The 17,057-nt window shown below is 44.0% G+C and overlaps 2 protein-coding genes across 2 annotated transcripts in view; both read left to right on the forward strand.

The window, feature by feature from the left end:
* Positions 1–3,134: 3,134 nt before the first annotated feature.
* The window catches only part of pclob (piccolo presynaptic cytomatrix protein b), a gene marked incomplete at both ends in the record, with an annotated part of 60,220 nt that continues 46,297 nt past the window's right edge, over positions 3,135–17,057 (forward strand). The window contains 5 exon segments of the mRNA XM_084477902.1: positions 3,135–3,470; positions 3,732–3,926; positions 4,688–5,479; positions 8,913–9,716; positions 12,914–13,717. Coding sequence (XP_084334028.1) covers positions 3,135–3,470; positions 3,732–3,926; positions 4,688–5,479; positions 8,913–9,716; positions 12,914–13,717 — 2,931 coding nt within the window.
* LOC311357747 (uncharacterized protein) lies at positions 13,985–17,037 on the forward strand (the record flags this gene model as incomplete). The annotated part of the gene is made up of 4 exons (XM_084477788.1): positions 13,985–14,740; positions 15,106–15,822; positions 16,102–16,905; positions 17,002–17,037. 4 exons carry the CDS (start codon positions 13,985–13,987, stop codon positions 17,035–17,037), a joined length of 2,313 nt encoding a protein of 770 aa, XP_084333914.1.

Here is a 17,057-nt window from a genome sequence, read left to right on the forward strand (position 1 = left end):
CGATATATATCTCTCATTGCTGAAGAGTCATCTGAAGTGACTGAAATATGACTTGAGTCTGCGTTTCCATTTGTTTCCGACTCTTCTTGCTGCCTCATTCCCCGGTCTGCTGCACCACCACAAGCTTTGTTTCCGAGGGATGGGAGCACTCAAATGTGTACTAATCCCTCCGTCTCTCCATAGAGTCCAGATAGGAGAGTCCTATAGTCGTAGTGAGTCTTACTGCTTTAGGGCTTGCATGTAGAGTGGTTGAGGTTGAGATGAGGAATGCAAGCTACGTGAGATCCGGAATAACCATGGTATTTGATTGGGGGACGGGGGATGGGGGACGGGGGGGGGGGGGGGGGACACAACACTAAGCTCCACTGTGAAGGGCGGGATCATCATTGGAAGTGAATGACGCTATGATTGACCTTCACTATTTGTCCCTCCCAATCGTCCCCATGCAAATCGAAGGTTATTACACTGATGCTCTACTCATTCACCACGGAACCCTCGTTGACAATACAAGTTGTGCATATCAAATTGGATTTAATTGAATGATACGCAAACGTATGCACACGCACAACCAAGCACACACACACACACACACACACACACACACACACACACACACAGGATTGCATTATATTAATGTATTATAATAATGTTATGTCTGTATATTTGTTGGTATGCATGGATCCATGAATAATAGGTCTACGTGCAAGCAGTTTCACACCAATCCGCGTTGCCACTATATTCTGATGGCCCATTACACAATCCACCCACATGGAGTGGGACATCTTCCCACACAGACTAGTATTTGTATAGGAAGAGTCACGACTTCCACTACTCACGAATTTGTGCACATAGGTCCACCCAGTAGGAGAGCCTTGGGGTATTTTAAAAAAATAATATGCATAACTATATTTTAAATGTAAAACAGACACAATATTCCCTTGGGGATGAGTCCCAGGATCTTCGGGAGCTAATAACATGTGACTGACGAAATAAATCATGTTGTCCCTTTAATTCCCATTTCCGTGCCTGATATATTATGATCACCTGTCAGACTCGGCGCATGCGCGCTGGCGTGGTATAGGAGGGAGGCGGAGTGGATGCTGGTTGCTCTCCCTGCCCTGTGCCCTCCATCCCGCGTCATTCTGACACACACAGACGGGGGGATATCCGATGAGATTTAGCCGAAGATGGGGAGGCAGCTCCAGAGTTCCACCGAGAGAAAAGGTATCCATGGTGTCACTTGCGCTGCTGGATGTACTTCCCCGTTCGGTTTGACATTGTGACCGTGGGGAGTGTGAAGGATGCTTGGTCGATGGGTGGGAGCAGATGAGATACGGAGACGCGGAGCGGATTACGGATGGGGGGGATTCAACCACGGCGTTCTTGATGCCTGCAATCATTTGGATTGTATAGCTGCACATTCACGGGTTTTCGCTCGAACTGCATGACAAGCTTTTTTGTAAATATACAACCGAATCACAGTCATAGTAATTATCAAGGACACGCATATGTGGTAATGTAAATTATTGCATTCATCTCAGCTCAGCTGCCGTTGTAGTATTTGAGGCTGTCATAACTTGGCTGTCTCTGCTGATCGTGGTGTGTGTGTATATGTGTGTGTGTGTGTGTGTGTGTGTGTGTGTGTGTGTGTGTGTGTGTGTGTGTGTGTGTGTGTGTGTGTGTGTGTGTGTAAGTCTATAAAGCATTCTCTCTCCTATATGGAATAAGTACCCACCGATCAGCCCTTTTTAAGTACGGAACAAGTAACCGTTCACTACGATGATTTGGTCTATACACTTCGAGAGAAGAGCATAAATAATCAACTAATATTGTCGCTTCAAATTCGAAATGGTAATTGCCGTCTTATGTAATTTTGGATGATCCTAGGCTACCCGGATATACATTGTTTACAATATTCAACACGTTTGACATTTCTTAAAATATGTGTCACAAGGCTACGATTTAGACTTTCAGTGACGTAATTTTCCCACTACTAAGACCCCTGGACTATGAATCAAATGCGTTTAAATCGAATAGGACAGCGATGCATTAAAAAGAGCTTGTGTGTGTGTGTGTGTGTGTGTGTGTGTGTGTGTGTGTGTGTGTGTGTGTGTGTGTGTGTGTGTGGGGGGGGGGGGGGGGGGGGGGGTGTTTATTCCAGTCCACTCCGTAATGCACAGTGCCGACATTCACGGGGAACGACTTGGTTTCTGAGAAACAGTCCATTTAAAGTGTAATAGCCGGTCCCTGTGTCGTGGCCTGTATTGTGTTACTGGCTAAAACGGGAAGCAGTGAGACGCTTTGATCGTAGAGCGCCTCGGCTCCTGTCCACGGTCCTGAAAGCAACAGTAGCGTAGTAAATCACGGACCCACATGAATGATCGCTGATATTATCGATGTTCGGCGTAGAGCCAGTGAATGCATTAATGGTCTTGATCTTCTTAGACGGGACAAAGACGCATATGAAGCCATGTTGTTGTTATTATGAATGGTATTGGTATTGTTGTTATTATTAGCCCATCGTTTTTGTTTAATTAAGCTACATGACGTGGCCAACAGTCAGTGTGAATGAAGCCTCGACCTTGCCATGTGCTCAATTTTGATTTTGAAATCGAAAATAGTTCATCATAATTTTAAATAATTAAATTAATAATACTAGCTTAGATAGAGAGCAAGACAGAGAGAGAGAGAGAGAGAGAGAGAGATAGGGAGAGACACAGAGAGAGAGAGAGACCAACAAGGCATCGTGATACTTCCTCTGATAGCACCTCTTCCCTGATGATTCTCTGTTTTCCCCCACTTCTCCTTCCTCTCCTCCGCTGTCTTGTGACTGCAGGAAGGCGGATGTAGATGCTGAACCAGCAGAGAGTCCAGGGAGCAGTGGTGGTGGCAGCAGCAGCAGCAGCAGCAGCACCACTGGGGCCGTTGATGCCCTCTCCAAACCCCCGGCCCCACTTCCCCCTCAAGCCTCTGCAGGAGTGCCCGGACCGGGAGGGGAGGACAGCAGCTCATGCTCTGGCTCGGACAGCCCTGTAGAATCTAGCGAGGAGGAGGAGGAGGAAGAGGAGGAGGAGGAGGAGGAGGAGGAGGAGGAAGAGGAAGAGGAAGAGGAGGAGGAGGAGGGAGACCCCAAAATGTTCTCCTCTAAATTCCTCAGTGGGGCTAATCCCCTGAGCGCGATGTCCTCTGCGGTGAACAAGTTGGGTCGTTTCGGGGACGATGTTGGAGAGGGGGATCAGAAGAAGAAAGCCGATTCCCAGCAGGGGGCTAAGGGGCCACAGCAGCCAGGGACGGGCCCCCAGAAAGCAGGGCAGGGTCCCCCTAAGCAGCAGGGCAACGGACAGGTGGGTAATCCACCCAAGTCTGGCGGTCAAGCAGCCACTCAGAAACCTGGAGCAAAGTCGGAGGAACAGTCCAAAGCTCCAGGAAAGCTTGGTCCGCAACAAAAACCACAACAAGGTTCGCCGAAGGTTGGAGTTCAGCATCAAAGTGCAGCTAAGGGTGAACAACAGGCTTCTTCTAAGTCTAGATCACCACCTCAACAACAACAACAACAACAACAACAACAACAACAACAACAACAACAACAAGGACCTCCTAAAGGTGGTCTGCAACCGAAAGGGAGCCCCAGACCAGAGGCACAGCAGCAAGCCTCAAAGACTGGATCCCCGATAGGCTCACCTAAACCCGGGCAGGCGCAGAGCTCTAACGGGACTACACCCAACCGTCAGGCTTCTTCTGGTAAACATGCTGCTCAGGACCAGGGTCCAAAGGACACTAAAACGGCTGGACCAAAGGCCATGTGTCCTGTGTGTACGACTACAGAACTCAACCTGCGCAGTAAGGAGCCACCGAACTACAGCACGTGCACCAAGTGTAAGACCCAAGTGTGCAGCTTTTGCGGCTTCAGCCCCCCGGATTCAGCAGTGAGTATTTCCTTTGTCCACATTTGTATATTTATGTGTTGATTTGATTTAACTTCATATTTTTTGTTCCTGAATATGCCTCAAGAAGCATTGTCATAGTTTAAGTTACATGCTTTATTGGGTTGAGTTTTTAAAATTAATATTTATAGTATTGGAACGAGTTTGGTTAGCTTATTTTTTCTATCTCTGCTTAAATTAATATATTTTGTGAAAAAAAGGCATTTTTTGTGGAGAGTGGGTGTTTATTTTCCCCTCCATATGCAAGCACTTAATCATGGCATCAAACTTGAAGTACAACTCATGCCAAGTTGACACCTAGTACAAGTGAGGTGACATTCTACAAGCCATTACACTCTTCTGCACAAAGGCACCCTCTTTCATCTTTCCAAAATTATGTGTGCCTCTGCCCAACCGTGTAATACAAAAGATTGGAGCAATGGAAAAAAATGAACATTTCAGCTTTGTAATGTGCATATCAAACTTTTGCTGAAAAATAGAAAACCTTGTCATGTTTTGGCAATTAAAACAATTAAACATACAAAGACAAATGGGATTAGCTACACCCTCATTTGTAGGCTTTTGCTAAATGGCAGTGGATTATAGTATTATTCAGCATATTGTTTAACAGCAGATAAAAGTAACTGATAACTTTAATTCTAATTCTGAACCTCTCACATCAGTACGTCACCTGTATTGTTTATCTTTGTGAAAACACTGCACTTTGATTTGAACTTGTTGCTATACGTATCTTCTTTCCATAGGGGAAGGAGTGGCTTTGTCTTCCCTGTCAGATGCAAAGAGCGTCTGGATCTCCTGAACCTGCTGTACGTTCAAAAGTCCAGCCGTCGCCCAACAAAACTGCCACAACCCAGAAGCAGACACTGAGTTCTTCTCCTCCAACCCCTAAACAAGTCACCTCAGCCCCGGGCTCACCCAACACAACACTTTCCAAGCCAAGAGAACCGTCATCTGTGGCAGAGGCTGCTAAAGGCCTGAACCAGTCAAGTCCATCTCCTGGTCAGAAAACCCCACAGGAGAGCCGGAAGACGTCAGGTCCTCAGAAACCTCCAGACCAGACCGATCAACCTGGAAGAAAGCAGAGCACACAGCAGGAGTCTGGGGGATTCTTTGGCTTTGGAGGTTCTAAGGCTCAGCCTGATGCTGCAAAGCCTGCAGAGTCAGTCACTGGGAAGATGTTTGGCTTTGGTTCCTCCATCTTCAACTCTGCATCCACCTTGATTACCACACCACCTGTTTCTCCAAAAATGTCAGCCGCAAAGGACACAAAACCACCTGCTGTCCAGAAAGCAGAGCAAGAGAAGAAACCAGAACAACCTCAGCAGGCCAAGGCTTCACCATCAGTACAGGCCAAAGTGGACAAAGCTCCATCAGCAGCTTCCCAAGCTGGTCCTAAAGCAGGCCAGTCCACCTGTCCACTCTGTAAGGTGGGACTCAACATGGGCTCCAAGGATCCTCCCAACTTCAACGCCTGTACGGATTGTAAGAACACTGTCTGCAACCAGTGTGGATTTAGTCCAATGCCAAATGTTGGGGTAAGTCCAAATGAAAACACCACACATTTTTTTTACTATAATGATAAAAGAGTAAAAGAAAATTATCGTATTTTCTGAATGTAACCTCAATAATAGATATCATTGAAATGATAATAGTGGGTGTGTCGTAAACCTCATCAGCCATTTAATTTCACTTTTAAGTATTTAAGTGTACTTTTAACACATTACACAACAAAATTAAATTAATATGATGATCACCCTCAGAGATTATGAAGCTGTACATGATAGAGCTATTGGATCTTGCAACTTGTTTCAGGTTACTTTTAATTGATATATGCATTAAAAATTGATTGGTCTATCCAAGGTTCAAATAGTACAACACAGCCGTAGCAATACAGGACCAAAGATGGATATGTAGGTAGTAAACGTTTATCATTAAAATAACTATTTGATTATGTATGTAGTTTCTTAGTATGTTAATATACTTTTTCTCATGGAAGGCTTAATACATAAATAGATCTTCACCTGTATTATGTAATTTTGGATTTAATGCATTATATTGCATTTGCATGCATCTAATCTAAGCATAGACAAATACAGAGGTACAACAAAATCCTCATTATGTTGCCACTATGCTTATTATATGCTTGCTTTATATTTCGAAGATATAGATATTTATTTCTGCTGATGGCTGATACCCTTATACAGATGCCATACAAACCTCACACAAAATGTAGCGTCTGTGTCTGTGTGATGCAGTTTGACTCAAATGTAATTAATTTGCATCCAATCTTTGCTTTACCGAAATCCAAAACGCCAACTAGCATAAACCTTGTAGGAATACCTAGCATCAACAAAATCTCTGCTGATGTATCATCGATTCAGACTCAAAGCAAATGACAGTGTGACCATCACCCATGTCAATGCTGACCTAGCGTAAACACAAACACTGCAAGGAGACCGTTTAATAGGGCAGTTCTGTTCAGTCCATGCACATGAGTACCTCTTCAGGGAAGAACGTCACGGCCCTCCCACCGGGGCATTGAGCTCTAGCAGAACACCAGACTGGCGGCTGGAACCGTCACAGTGTCTTCTCGGTTATGCTCAGTGGCAGGAAGGCCCTGACACTTGACTCTGTAATTCAACGCACACAGCGCTAGTAAGAGAGATCACCGAGAACAGCCTAAGGCTATTGGTCTTTCTGCTCTGTCCATGTTTGTACGCTGAGAGTGTTTCAAATCCCTAACCTCCATATTGGAGTGGGAGGACTGCTGGCTTTATGTTGTGGATTTATGACAAGGATACTCATGCGTTTTGTCAGCATTAAATATGCCTTGTTGTAATTATACAATTTTAAGAGGACTGTATTAATGACAATACGCATACAGCATACTAAGATTTTTGAAAGTATAAGTATAAATGTGTAACGTGGATTACTATGATTTTTTCACATCTATAACACAACTAGATTTTTTATTTTGCCTTCACAATAGGAAGGGGGAGAAACAAATATGAATAATTAATATAACCTTATTTATTAGTTTGAAAGAAAACTTAATTGAAATCACTCAACTCAATGCATTGTTTTTATGTATAGAATACAAGGGACCAAGCTACACAAATAGGCAGATCATGTTCATGAACTGTTTGTATAATGTGCGTATGTGGCATTTTTCAGTTCATTTTTAGGATTTAATTCTAAGTTAATATTCACCACATTCTAAGATTGATACCTTTTGAAGAAAGCATGTAACACATTTCAACCACTCTATCCTGTGTCTGCTGTGTTTGAATAACTGATTTGAACCTTCCATTTTTGTGTGTTTTCTCATTGAACAGGGAAAGGAGTGGCTATGTCTTGACTGTCAGGTGAAGCGAGCTTCAGGGGCCATGGATGAAGCTGGACCTCCGGTTAGAAAACCACAGGCTTCCCCTAATAAAGCATTGTCACAAAAGGAGACATCTATAAATCCAAGCCAAAAACAACCAAGTCCATCTCCTGGTCAGAAAAAAACAGTGGAGAGCCAGGCGAAGTCAGGGCCTCAGAAACCTCCAGACGAAATCAATCAAGCTGGACGAAAGCAGAGTACACAGCAAGAGTCTGGGGGATTCTTTGGCTTTGGAGGTTCTAAGGCTCAGCCTGATGCTGCAAAGCCTGAAGAGTCAGTCACTGGGAAGATGTTTGGCTTTGGTTCCTCCATCTTCAACTCTGCATCCACCTTGATTACCACACCACCTGTTTCTCCAAAAATGTCAGCCGCAAAGGACACAAAACCACCTGCTGTCCAGAAAGCAGAGCAAGAGAAGAAACCAGAACAACCTCAGCAGGCCAAGGCTTCACCATCAGTACAGGCCAAAGTGGACAAAGCTCCATCAGCAGCTTCCCAAGCTGGTCCTAAAGCAGGCCAGTCCACCTGTCCACTCTGTAAGGTGGGACTCAACATGGGCTCCAAGGATCCTCCAAACTACAACACCTGTACGGATTGCAGGAACACAGTCTGTAATCAGTGTGGATTTAATCCGATGCAAAACAAATCAGAGGTAAGACTACATAAGCAATTGTATGCTTTTAGAGGTGCTGTATGAAAATTTTAAGAGCTATTGTTTGAGTGTAATTCGTGCAAAATAGCACAGCCATCCATCAGTTATTAGTAGGGAATTGAGCTGTGAGAATACCTGTATCAAGTTGATCGCACTTTGTATGAGCTAATTTAGGTTTTAGACCACTCCTGAATTATTTTTGACCATGAGGGCATCTCTTCTGTGATTGGTTCAGGTAATCCATCCTGCTTGTCCATTGTGCATACAATGAAACACTTACACTCAATGGCAGAGAAGAGAGAAGGGAGAAGAGAGGGAAGGGACTTTGTTGCTACATTTCACCATCTTGCTCTCCTATGCTCTTTTGTAATCTCTCTCTACAGCTCTTGAATCTTAGCATTTTCATATATATATATATATATATATATTTTTTTTTTAAAAATGGTTCTGTAATAATAATATTATAATCCTCCTTAATACATTTGAATCAGTAGTTTTTATTTGAATGTATGTTTTGTCACTATACATTGTTGTTGGTTTTATATCTATAAACACAATTACAAGAACAGTTACATTTACAGTTTCTTCTACTCAAAACCAAAACATGATATATGTCTACCAGTGAAAACCTAAGCTCATGATGAATCATAATTTAAAAAGTAACATGTACAAATCATGCATCTCATTAACTAAAAAACAAACAAAAAAAATATTTAACTATTTTAGATTTTGATAATGAATTCACAAATTGACATTTATAGTGCCAGTTATTAATCCTTTAAATATTTAGCCTTACCGAAATATTGACATAATCGTCCCACTCCCTCTGTAGTTGAATGGAAGCAGAGTTAATGTGGTCTGATTGTAGAATGTAAAACTGTCAGAAATTACATGTATAATACGTTGTGTGAACCTGTGTATTACTCTACAGGTAAAGGAGTGGCTGTGTCTCAACTGCCAAATGCAGAGGGCTCTGGGAGCATCTGAGGCTCCAGGACAACTATCGGTCAAACCCCAGGCCTCCCCGAAGAAAGTCTCTCCGTCTCCTGAACCCCAGAAGAAAGTTATCTCTGAGTCAGCCGGATCTCCTCAAAGAAAGCAGTCAATGCCAGCTGCAGATCCAAACAAGACGGAAGCTGCTAAAGTAAAAGATGGGCAAAAGCAGACAAATCCATCTCCTGGTCAGAAAACACCACAGGAGAACCGGAAGACTTCAGATCCTCAGAAACCTCCAGACCAGACCAATCAAACTGGAAGAAAGCAGAGCACACAGCAGGAGTCAGGGGGCTTCTTTGGCTTTGGAGGTTCCAAGGCTCAACCTGATGCTGCAAAGCCTGCAGAGTCAGTCACTGGGAAGATGTTTGGCTTTGGTTCCTCCATCTTCAACTCTGCGTCCACCTTGATAACCACACCACCTGTTTCTCCAAAAATGGCAGCCGCAAAGGACACAAAACCACCTTCTGTCCAGAAAGCAGAGCAAGAGAAGAAGCCAGAGCAACCTCAGCAGGCCAAAACTTCACCATCAGTACAGGCAAAAGTGGACAAAGCTCCATCAGAGCCTCCAAAGGCAGAGGCTTCCCAAGCTGCTCCTAAAGCAGGCCAGTCCACCTGTCCACTCTGTAAAGTGGGACTCAACTTAGACTCCAAGGATCCTCCCAACTACAACACCTGTACTGATTGTAAAAACGCTGTCTGCAACCAGTGTGGCTTCAACCCCCAGCCAAATAGCACAGGGGTAAGTTTTAAACTGCATTCCTGAATCAAAATTGTCCTTTCGTGTCATTCTTTACTCATTTATAATTTTATGTATATGAGGCCTCTTGTGCTACAGCTCAAATGCTCTTATATTTTAACACATTACATTATCTGTAGTCTACCAAGCATAATTAATAAACCCAAATAAAATCCATTGCCGCTTGGTTAATGTTGCACTACTTTTGTATTTGAAATATTTTTATATTTCAGAAACTGCCAATCTGATTATAGTGATGCTGACAAAATAATTTTTCGTTCAATTAGGTGAAGGAGTGGTTATGTCTCAACTGCCAGATGCAGAGAGCATTGGGAGCAACTGAGCCTCCTGGAACACCTATGATGAAACCATCAGCTTCATCCAATAAAGTTCCTAGATCAGCTGACCAAATCAAGAACCTCCAAATGAATTCAAAGGACAGTAAAGAGACAGTTACAGAAACTATTGCTGAAGCTAAAGGGCCAGGGAGCCCGAAACAGTCTACTCCAACTCCTGGTCAGAAAACACCGCAGGGGAGCCGGAAGACGTCAGGTCCTCAGAAACCTCCAGACCAGACCAATCAAACTGGACGAAAGCAGAGCACACAGCAGGAGTCAGGGGGCTTCTTTGGCTTTGGAGGTTCTAAGGCTCAACCTGATGCAAAGCCTGAAGAGTCAGTTACTGGGAAGATGTTTGGCTTTGGTTCCTCCATCTTCAACTCTGCGTCCACCTTGATAACCACACCACCTGTTTCTCCAAAAATGGCAGCCGCAAAGGACACAAAACCACCTGCTGTCCAGAAAGAGAAGAAACCAGAGCAACCTCAGCAGGCCAAGGCTTCACCATCAGTACAGGCCAAAGTGGACAAAGCTCCATCAGAGCCTCCAAAGGCAGCAGCTTCCCAAGCTGATCCTAAAGCAGGCCAGTCCACCTGTCCTCTCTGTAAGGTGGGACTCAACATGGGCTCCAAGGATCCTCCCAACTTCAACACCTGTACTGATTGTAAGAACGCTGTCTGCAACCAGTGTGGATTTAACTCTATGCCAAATGAAACAGGGGTAAGAAACACAACAAATCTGTAGTTTATTGTTCCAAATGTTGGCTATATTTCAAGTTGGATAGATTGTAATATATTAACTAAAATCAAATATATATTTTTAACTAGTTTACTAGTATCCCAATGTCTACTAAAATTACCCTACATATACACTTCCTCATTAATATTACTTTTTTTTATTCCCTACTATCTTACAGTTAAAGGAGTGGTTATGTCTGACCTGTCAGATGCAGAGGGCTTCCAATGCATCTGCATTACCTTCAAAACCCCATCTCTCGCCAAACAAAGTCCAAAAAGCAGCTGGCGATAATGCAGAGATTCAGAAAGTAGCAAGTGAGGTTCATGGTCAGAAGACATCACAGGAGACATCTGTTCCAGGTGCACAGAAGAGACAAGGAGGGCTCTTTGGTGCCATTGGTTCTAAAACACAACCTGATACTTTGAAAACAACAGAGTCTGTTACAGGGAAGATGTTTGGCTTTGGTTCTTCCGTTTTCAGCTCAGCATCGACTTTGTTGACCTCATCTGCTCAGGAGGAGTCCAGTGCATCACCACCAGGTTCTCGTAAAATGTCTGGACAAGCTCAGGATTCCCGCAGGTTATCAGCGGCCCCAAAGATCTCTCCAAATAGTACGCCCCCAGGTTCTCCTAAAATGTCCCCTTCAAAGGGAGCTAAACCACCCATGGTTCAGATGCTGGAGGGAGAGAAGAAGCCAGAGCAACCTCAGCAGGCCAAGGCTTCACCATCAGTACAGGCCAAAGTGGACAAAGCTCCATCAGAGCCTCCAAAGGCAGCAGCTTCCCAAACTACTCCTAAAGCAGGCCAGTCCACCTGTCCACTCTGTAAGGTGGGACTCAATATGGGCTCTAAGGATCCTCCCAACTACAACACCTGTACGGATTGTAAGAACGCTGTCTGCAACCAGTGTGGTTTCAATCCCCAGCCAAATGTAGCAGAGGTGAGGACATTTAAATATTTAGATATAGCTGCCTAGCCAACAAAGGCAGATCACCATATATTATTTAACAGATTGTTGTTGTTTTTTTTAAAAACTATCCCACTTTCATTCACTATAACAATGTGTCTACTGTTTTGTGTTTTTTAGAAGGAGTGGTTATGTCTCAACTGCCAGATGCACAGAGCACTAGGAGCATCAGAGCCTCCTGGAACTCCATTCATGAAACCACAGCCCTCACCCAGTAAACTGCCAGCTGCTTCTGATATCCAAAATAAGGACATCCCCAAATCACATGAACCTCAGGAGAAAGAAACAGCCCTGCAAAATGAACAAAACAAGAAGGAAGCTTCAACAACTATATCCTCGCCAAGGAAACAGTCCACACCTGCATTGCAGCCACCCATATCTGTGGTTGATAAAGAAATCAATATAGAGAGTAAGAAAAACCAAGCACCAACACAGAAAAAACTAATTGGGAGTATGCCGGACAACTCAGCCTCTGCCAAACAACAGGACTCAGGAGGGTTATTTGGCTTTGGAGGTCCTAAAACGAATGCTGATGCTGCAAAACCTACAGAGTCAGTTACTGGAAAGATGTTTGGCTTTGGTTCCTCCATCTTCAACTCTGCATCTACCTTGATAACCACCCCACCTGTTTCACCAAAAGTGTTGGCCGCAAAGGACACCAAACCACCTGCTGTCGTGAAAGCTGAGCACGAGAAGAAGTCAGAGCAACCATCAGAGCCTCCAATGACAGCAGCTTCCCAAGCTGCTCCTAAAGTAGGCCAGTCCACCTGTCCACTCTGTAAGGTTGTACTCAATATGGGCTCCAAGGATCCTCCCAACTACAACACCTGTACGGATTGTAAAAACACTGTCTGCAACCAGTGTGGATTCAATCTAATGCCAACTAAAACAGAGGTAGGAAAGCATGCATTTCAGTGTATTGAATATTATTTAAAATGGATTCAGTTGATAACTTTTGAATCATTACTATATTCATAATGGGAATAATTTACACATCCTCTTTCCTGCTTCAATTACTTTTGCCATCCATTGTAAAATGGAAATTATCAACGATGATTTGATTATTTTCATTTGATTTAAAAGAGACTACGTTCAGAATCAAATACAAAATGTATTTATTCTAATGAATATATTGTATACCTGATTTAATTCCATAGGATAAGGAGTGGCTGTGTCTCAACTGCCAGATGCAGAGGGCTCTGGGAGCTTCTGAGGCTCCAGGACAACCTTTGGTCAAAACTCAGGCCTCCTCAAAGAAAGTCTCTCCATCTCCTGAACCCCAGAAGAAAGTAATCTCTGAGTCAGCCGGATCTCCTCAAAGAAAACCGTCAATGACAGCTGCAAATCTAAACAAGGATGAAGTTGCTAAAGGACAAGGTGGGCAAAAGCAGTTGAGCCCTGCTCCTGGTCAGAAAACACCACAGGAGAGTAGGAGGACATCAGGTCTTCAGAATCTTCCAGACCAGAAAAATCTAACTGAACGAAAGCAGAGCATACAACAGGAGTCGGGGGGCTTCTTTGGCTTTAGAGGTTCTAAGGCTCAGCCTGATACTGCAAAGCCTGAAGAGTCAGTCACTGGGAAGATGTTTGGTTTTGGATCTTCAATCTTTAGCGCTGCATCCAACTTGACAACCACACCACCTGTATCTCCAAAAATGTCTGCTGCAAAGGAATCCAAACCACCTGCTGTCCAAAAAGCAGAGCAAGAGAAGAAACCAGAGCAACCTCAGCAGGCCAAGGCTTCATCATCGGTACAGGCCAAAGTGGACAAAGCTCCATCAGAGACTCCAAAGGCAGCAGCTTCCCAAGCTGCTACTAAAGCAGGCCAGTCCACCTGTCCACTCTGTAAGGTGGAACTCAACATGGGCTCTAAGGATCCTCCCAACTACAACACCTGCACAGATTGTAATAACACTGTCTGTAACCAGTGTGGATTTAATCCCATGCCAACTAAAACAGAGGTAGGAGGACCACTTGTCTTTCAGTCTAATTAATGTTCATTGAAAGCAGATTCACTTTGTACCTTTCCAAATGATAACATCTTCGTAATAGGCATAATTCACAATTCCTCTTTCATGCTTGATTTCTTCTTTCTAGCATTCGTTAAATCTCATTTGCATGAAAACAAATAATTAAGAATGAAATACATTTAGCATTTATCAAACATGATATGTGGTAACCTGGTTATTATTCCATAGGAGAAGGAGTGGCTGTGTCTCAACTGCCAGATGCAGAGAGCTCTGGGAGCATCTGAGGCTCCAGGACAACTATCAGTCAAACCCCAGGCCCCCCCGAAGAAAGTGCCTCCGTCTCCTGAACCCCAGAAGAAAATGATCTCTGAGTCAGCCGGTTCTCCTCAAAGAAAACCGTCAATGCCAGCTGTGAATACAAACAAGGATGAGATTGCTAAAGGACAAGATGGGCAGAAGCAGTCGAGTCCATCTCCTGGTCAGAAAACACCACAGGAGAACTGGAAGACGTCAGATGCTCAGAAACCTCCAGACCAGACCAATCAACCTGGACGGAAGCAGAGCACACAGCAGGAGTCTGGGGGCTTCTTTGGCTTTGGAGGTTCTAAGGCTCAGCCTGATGCTGCAAAGCCTGCAGAGTCAGTCACTGGGAAGATGTTTGGCTTTGGTTCCTCCATCTTCAACTCTGCATCTACCTTGATTACCACACCACCTGTTTCTCCAAAAATGTCAGCCGCAAAGGACACCAAACCACCTGCTGTTCAGAAAGCAGAGCAAGAAAAGAAACCAGAGCAACCTCAGCTGGCCAAGGCTTCACCATCAGTACAGGGCAAAGTGGACAAAGCTCTATCAGGTTCCCAAGCTGCTCCTAAAGCAGGCCAGTCCACCTGTCCACTCTGTAAGGTGGAACTCAACCTGGGCTCTAAGGATCCTCCCAACTACAACACCTGTACTGATTGCAAGAACACTGTCTGCAACCAGTGTGGATTTACCTCTATGCCGAATGAAATAGGGGTATGTTTAAACTGCTTTGCTTCATTGTCATTATCTTAAATTTTAAATCTTTATTCATTCTTCATTTTATATCAATTATTATTCTTGTGCTAAAGCTAACTATGCTGTTATTTTCAAACCCACTATATTGATAATCAACCAAGGAATTAAATCAATACAAATGTCATCCATTACTACTGAGTAAATATTACATTACTGTGGTCATTGAAAGACGTTTCCTTTTAAGTAAACGCTGATCTGACGACACTGATACTGACATAATATTTTAATTCAACTAGGTGAAGGAATGGCTGTGCCTCACTTGCCAGATGCAGAGGGCTCTTCGAGCATCTGAAGCTCCAGGACAACCTTTGGTCCAATCTCAGGCCTCACCGAAGAAAGTCTCTCCATCTCCTGAACCCCAGAGGGAAATGATCTCAGAGTCAGCCCGATCTCCTCAAAGAAAGCAGTCAATGCCAGCTGTAGATCAGAACAAAGATGAACTTGCTAATGGACAAGATGGGCAAAAGCAGTCAAGTCCATCTCCTGGTCAGAAAACACCACAGGAGAACCGGAAAATGTCAGGTCCTCAGAAACCTCCAGATCAGACCAATGAAACTGGACAAAAGCAGATCACACAGCAGGAGTCTGGGGGCTTCTTTGGCTTTGGAGGTTCTAAGGCACAACCAGATGCTGCAAAGCCTGAAGAGTCGGTTACTGGGAAGATGTTTGGCTTTGGTTCCTCCATCTTCAACTCTGCATCCACTTTGATAACCACACCACCTGTTTCTCCAAAAATGGCAGCCGCAAAGGACACCAAACCACCTGCTGTTCAGAAAGCAGAGCAAGAGAAGAAACCAGAGCAACCTCAGCAGGCCAAGGCTTCACCATCAGTACAGGCCAAAGTGGAAAAAGCTCCATCAGAGCCTTCAGAGGCAGCAGCTTCCCAAGCTGATCCTAAAGCAGGCCAGTCCACCTGTCCACTCTGTAAGGTGGGACTCAACATGGGCTCTAAGGATCCTCCCAACTACAATACCTGTACTGATTGCAAGAACACTGTCTGCAACCAGTGTGGATTTACCTCTATGCCAAATGAAACAGGGGTACGTTTAAACAGTTTTGTTGTATTGTCATTATATTTACATTTTAAATATTTATTCAATCATCATTTTATGTAAATCATTCCTCTTGTGCTAAAGCTTACCATGTTCTTATATACAAAACCACTATATTGATAATCAACCAAGGAATTAAATCAATACGAATGTCATCCATTACTGCTGAGTAAATATTTCACCACTGTGTTCATTGAAATATGTTTCCTTTCAAATAAATGCTGATGTGATTAAAGTGATACTAACAGAATAATTTAATTCAACTAGGTAAGAGAGTGGCTGTGCCTCACCTGCCAGATGCAGAAGGCTCTTGAAGCCTCTGAAGCTCCAGGAAAACCTTCGGTCAAATCCCAGGCCTCCCCAAAGAAAGTCTCTCCATCTCCTGAACCCCAGAAAAAAGTAATCTCTGAGTCAGCCGGATCTCCTCAAAGAAAACAGTCAATGCATGCTGCAAGTCCAAACAAGGATGAAGTTGCTAAAGGACAAGACGCACAAAGGCAGTCAAGTCCATCTCCTGGTCAGAAAACACCACAAGATGGCCGGAAGATGTCAGGTACTCAGAAACCTCCAGACCAGACCGATCAAACTGGAAGAAAGAAGAGCACACAGCAGGAGTCAGGGGGCTTCTTTGGCTTTGGAGGTACTAAGGCTCAGCCTGATGCTGCAAAGCCTGCAGATTCAGTCACTGGGAAGATGTTTGGCTTTGGTTCCTCCATCTTCAACTCTGCATCCACCTTGATTACCACACCACCTGTTTCTCCAAAAATGGCAGCCGCAAAGGACACAAAACCACCTGCTATCCAGAAAGCAGAGCAAGAAAAGAAACCAGAGCAACCTCAGCAGGCCAAGGCTTCACCATCAGTACAGGCCAAAGTGGACAAAGCTCCATCAGAGCCTCCAAAGGCAGCAGCTTCCCAAGCTGATCCTAAAGAAGGCCAGTCCACCTGTCCACTCTGTAAGGTGGGACTCAACCTGGGCTCCAAGGATCCTCCCAACTACAATACCTGTACTGATTGCAAGAACACTGTCTGCAACCAGTGTGGATTTACCTCTATGCCAAATGAAACAGGGGTACGTTCAAACTGTTTTGCTGTATTGTCATTATCTTTACATTTTAAAACATTATTCATTCCTCGTTTTATATAAATTATTCCTCTTGTGCTAAAGCTTACCATGCTCTTATTTACAAAACCGCTCTATTGATAATCAACCAAGGAATTAAA

The sequence above is a fragment of the Micromesistius poutassou genome (assembly GCF_964030765.1).
Source record: "Micromesistius poutassou genome assembly, chromosome: 13".
NCBI lineage: Eukaryota > Metazoa > Chordata > Actinopteri > Gadiformes > Gadidae > Micromesistius > Micromesistius poutassou.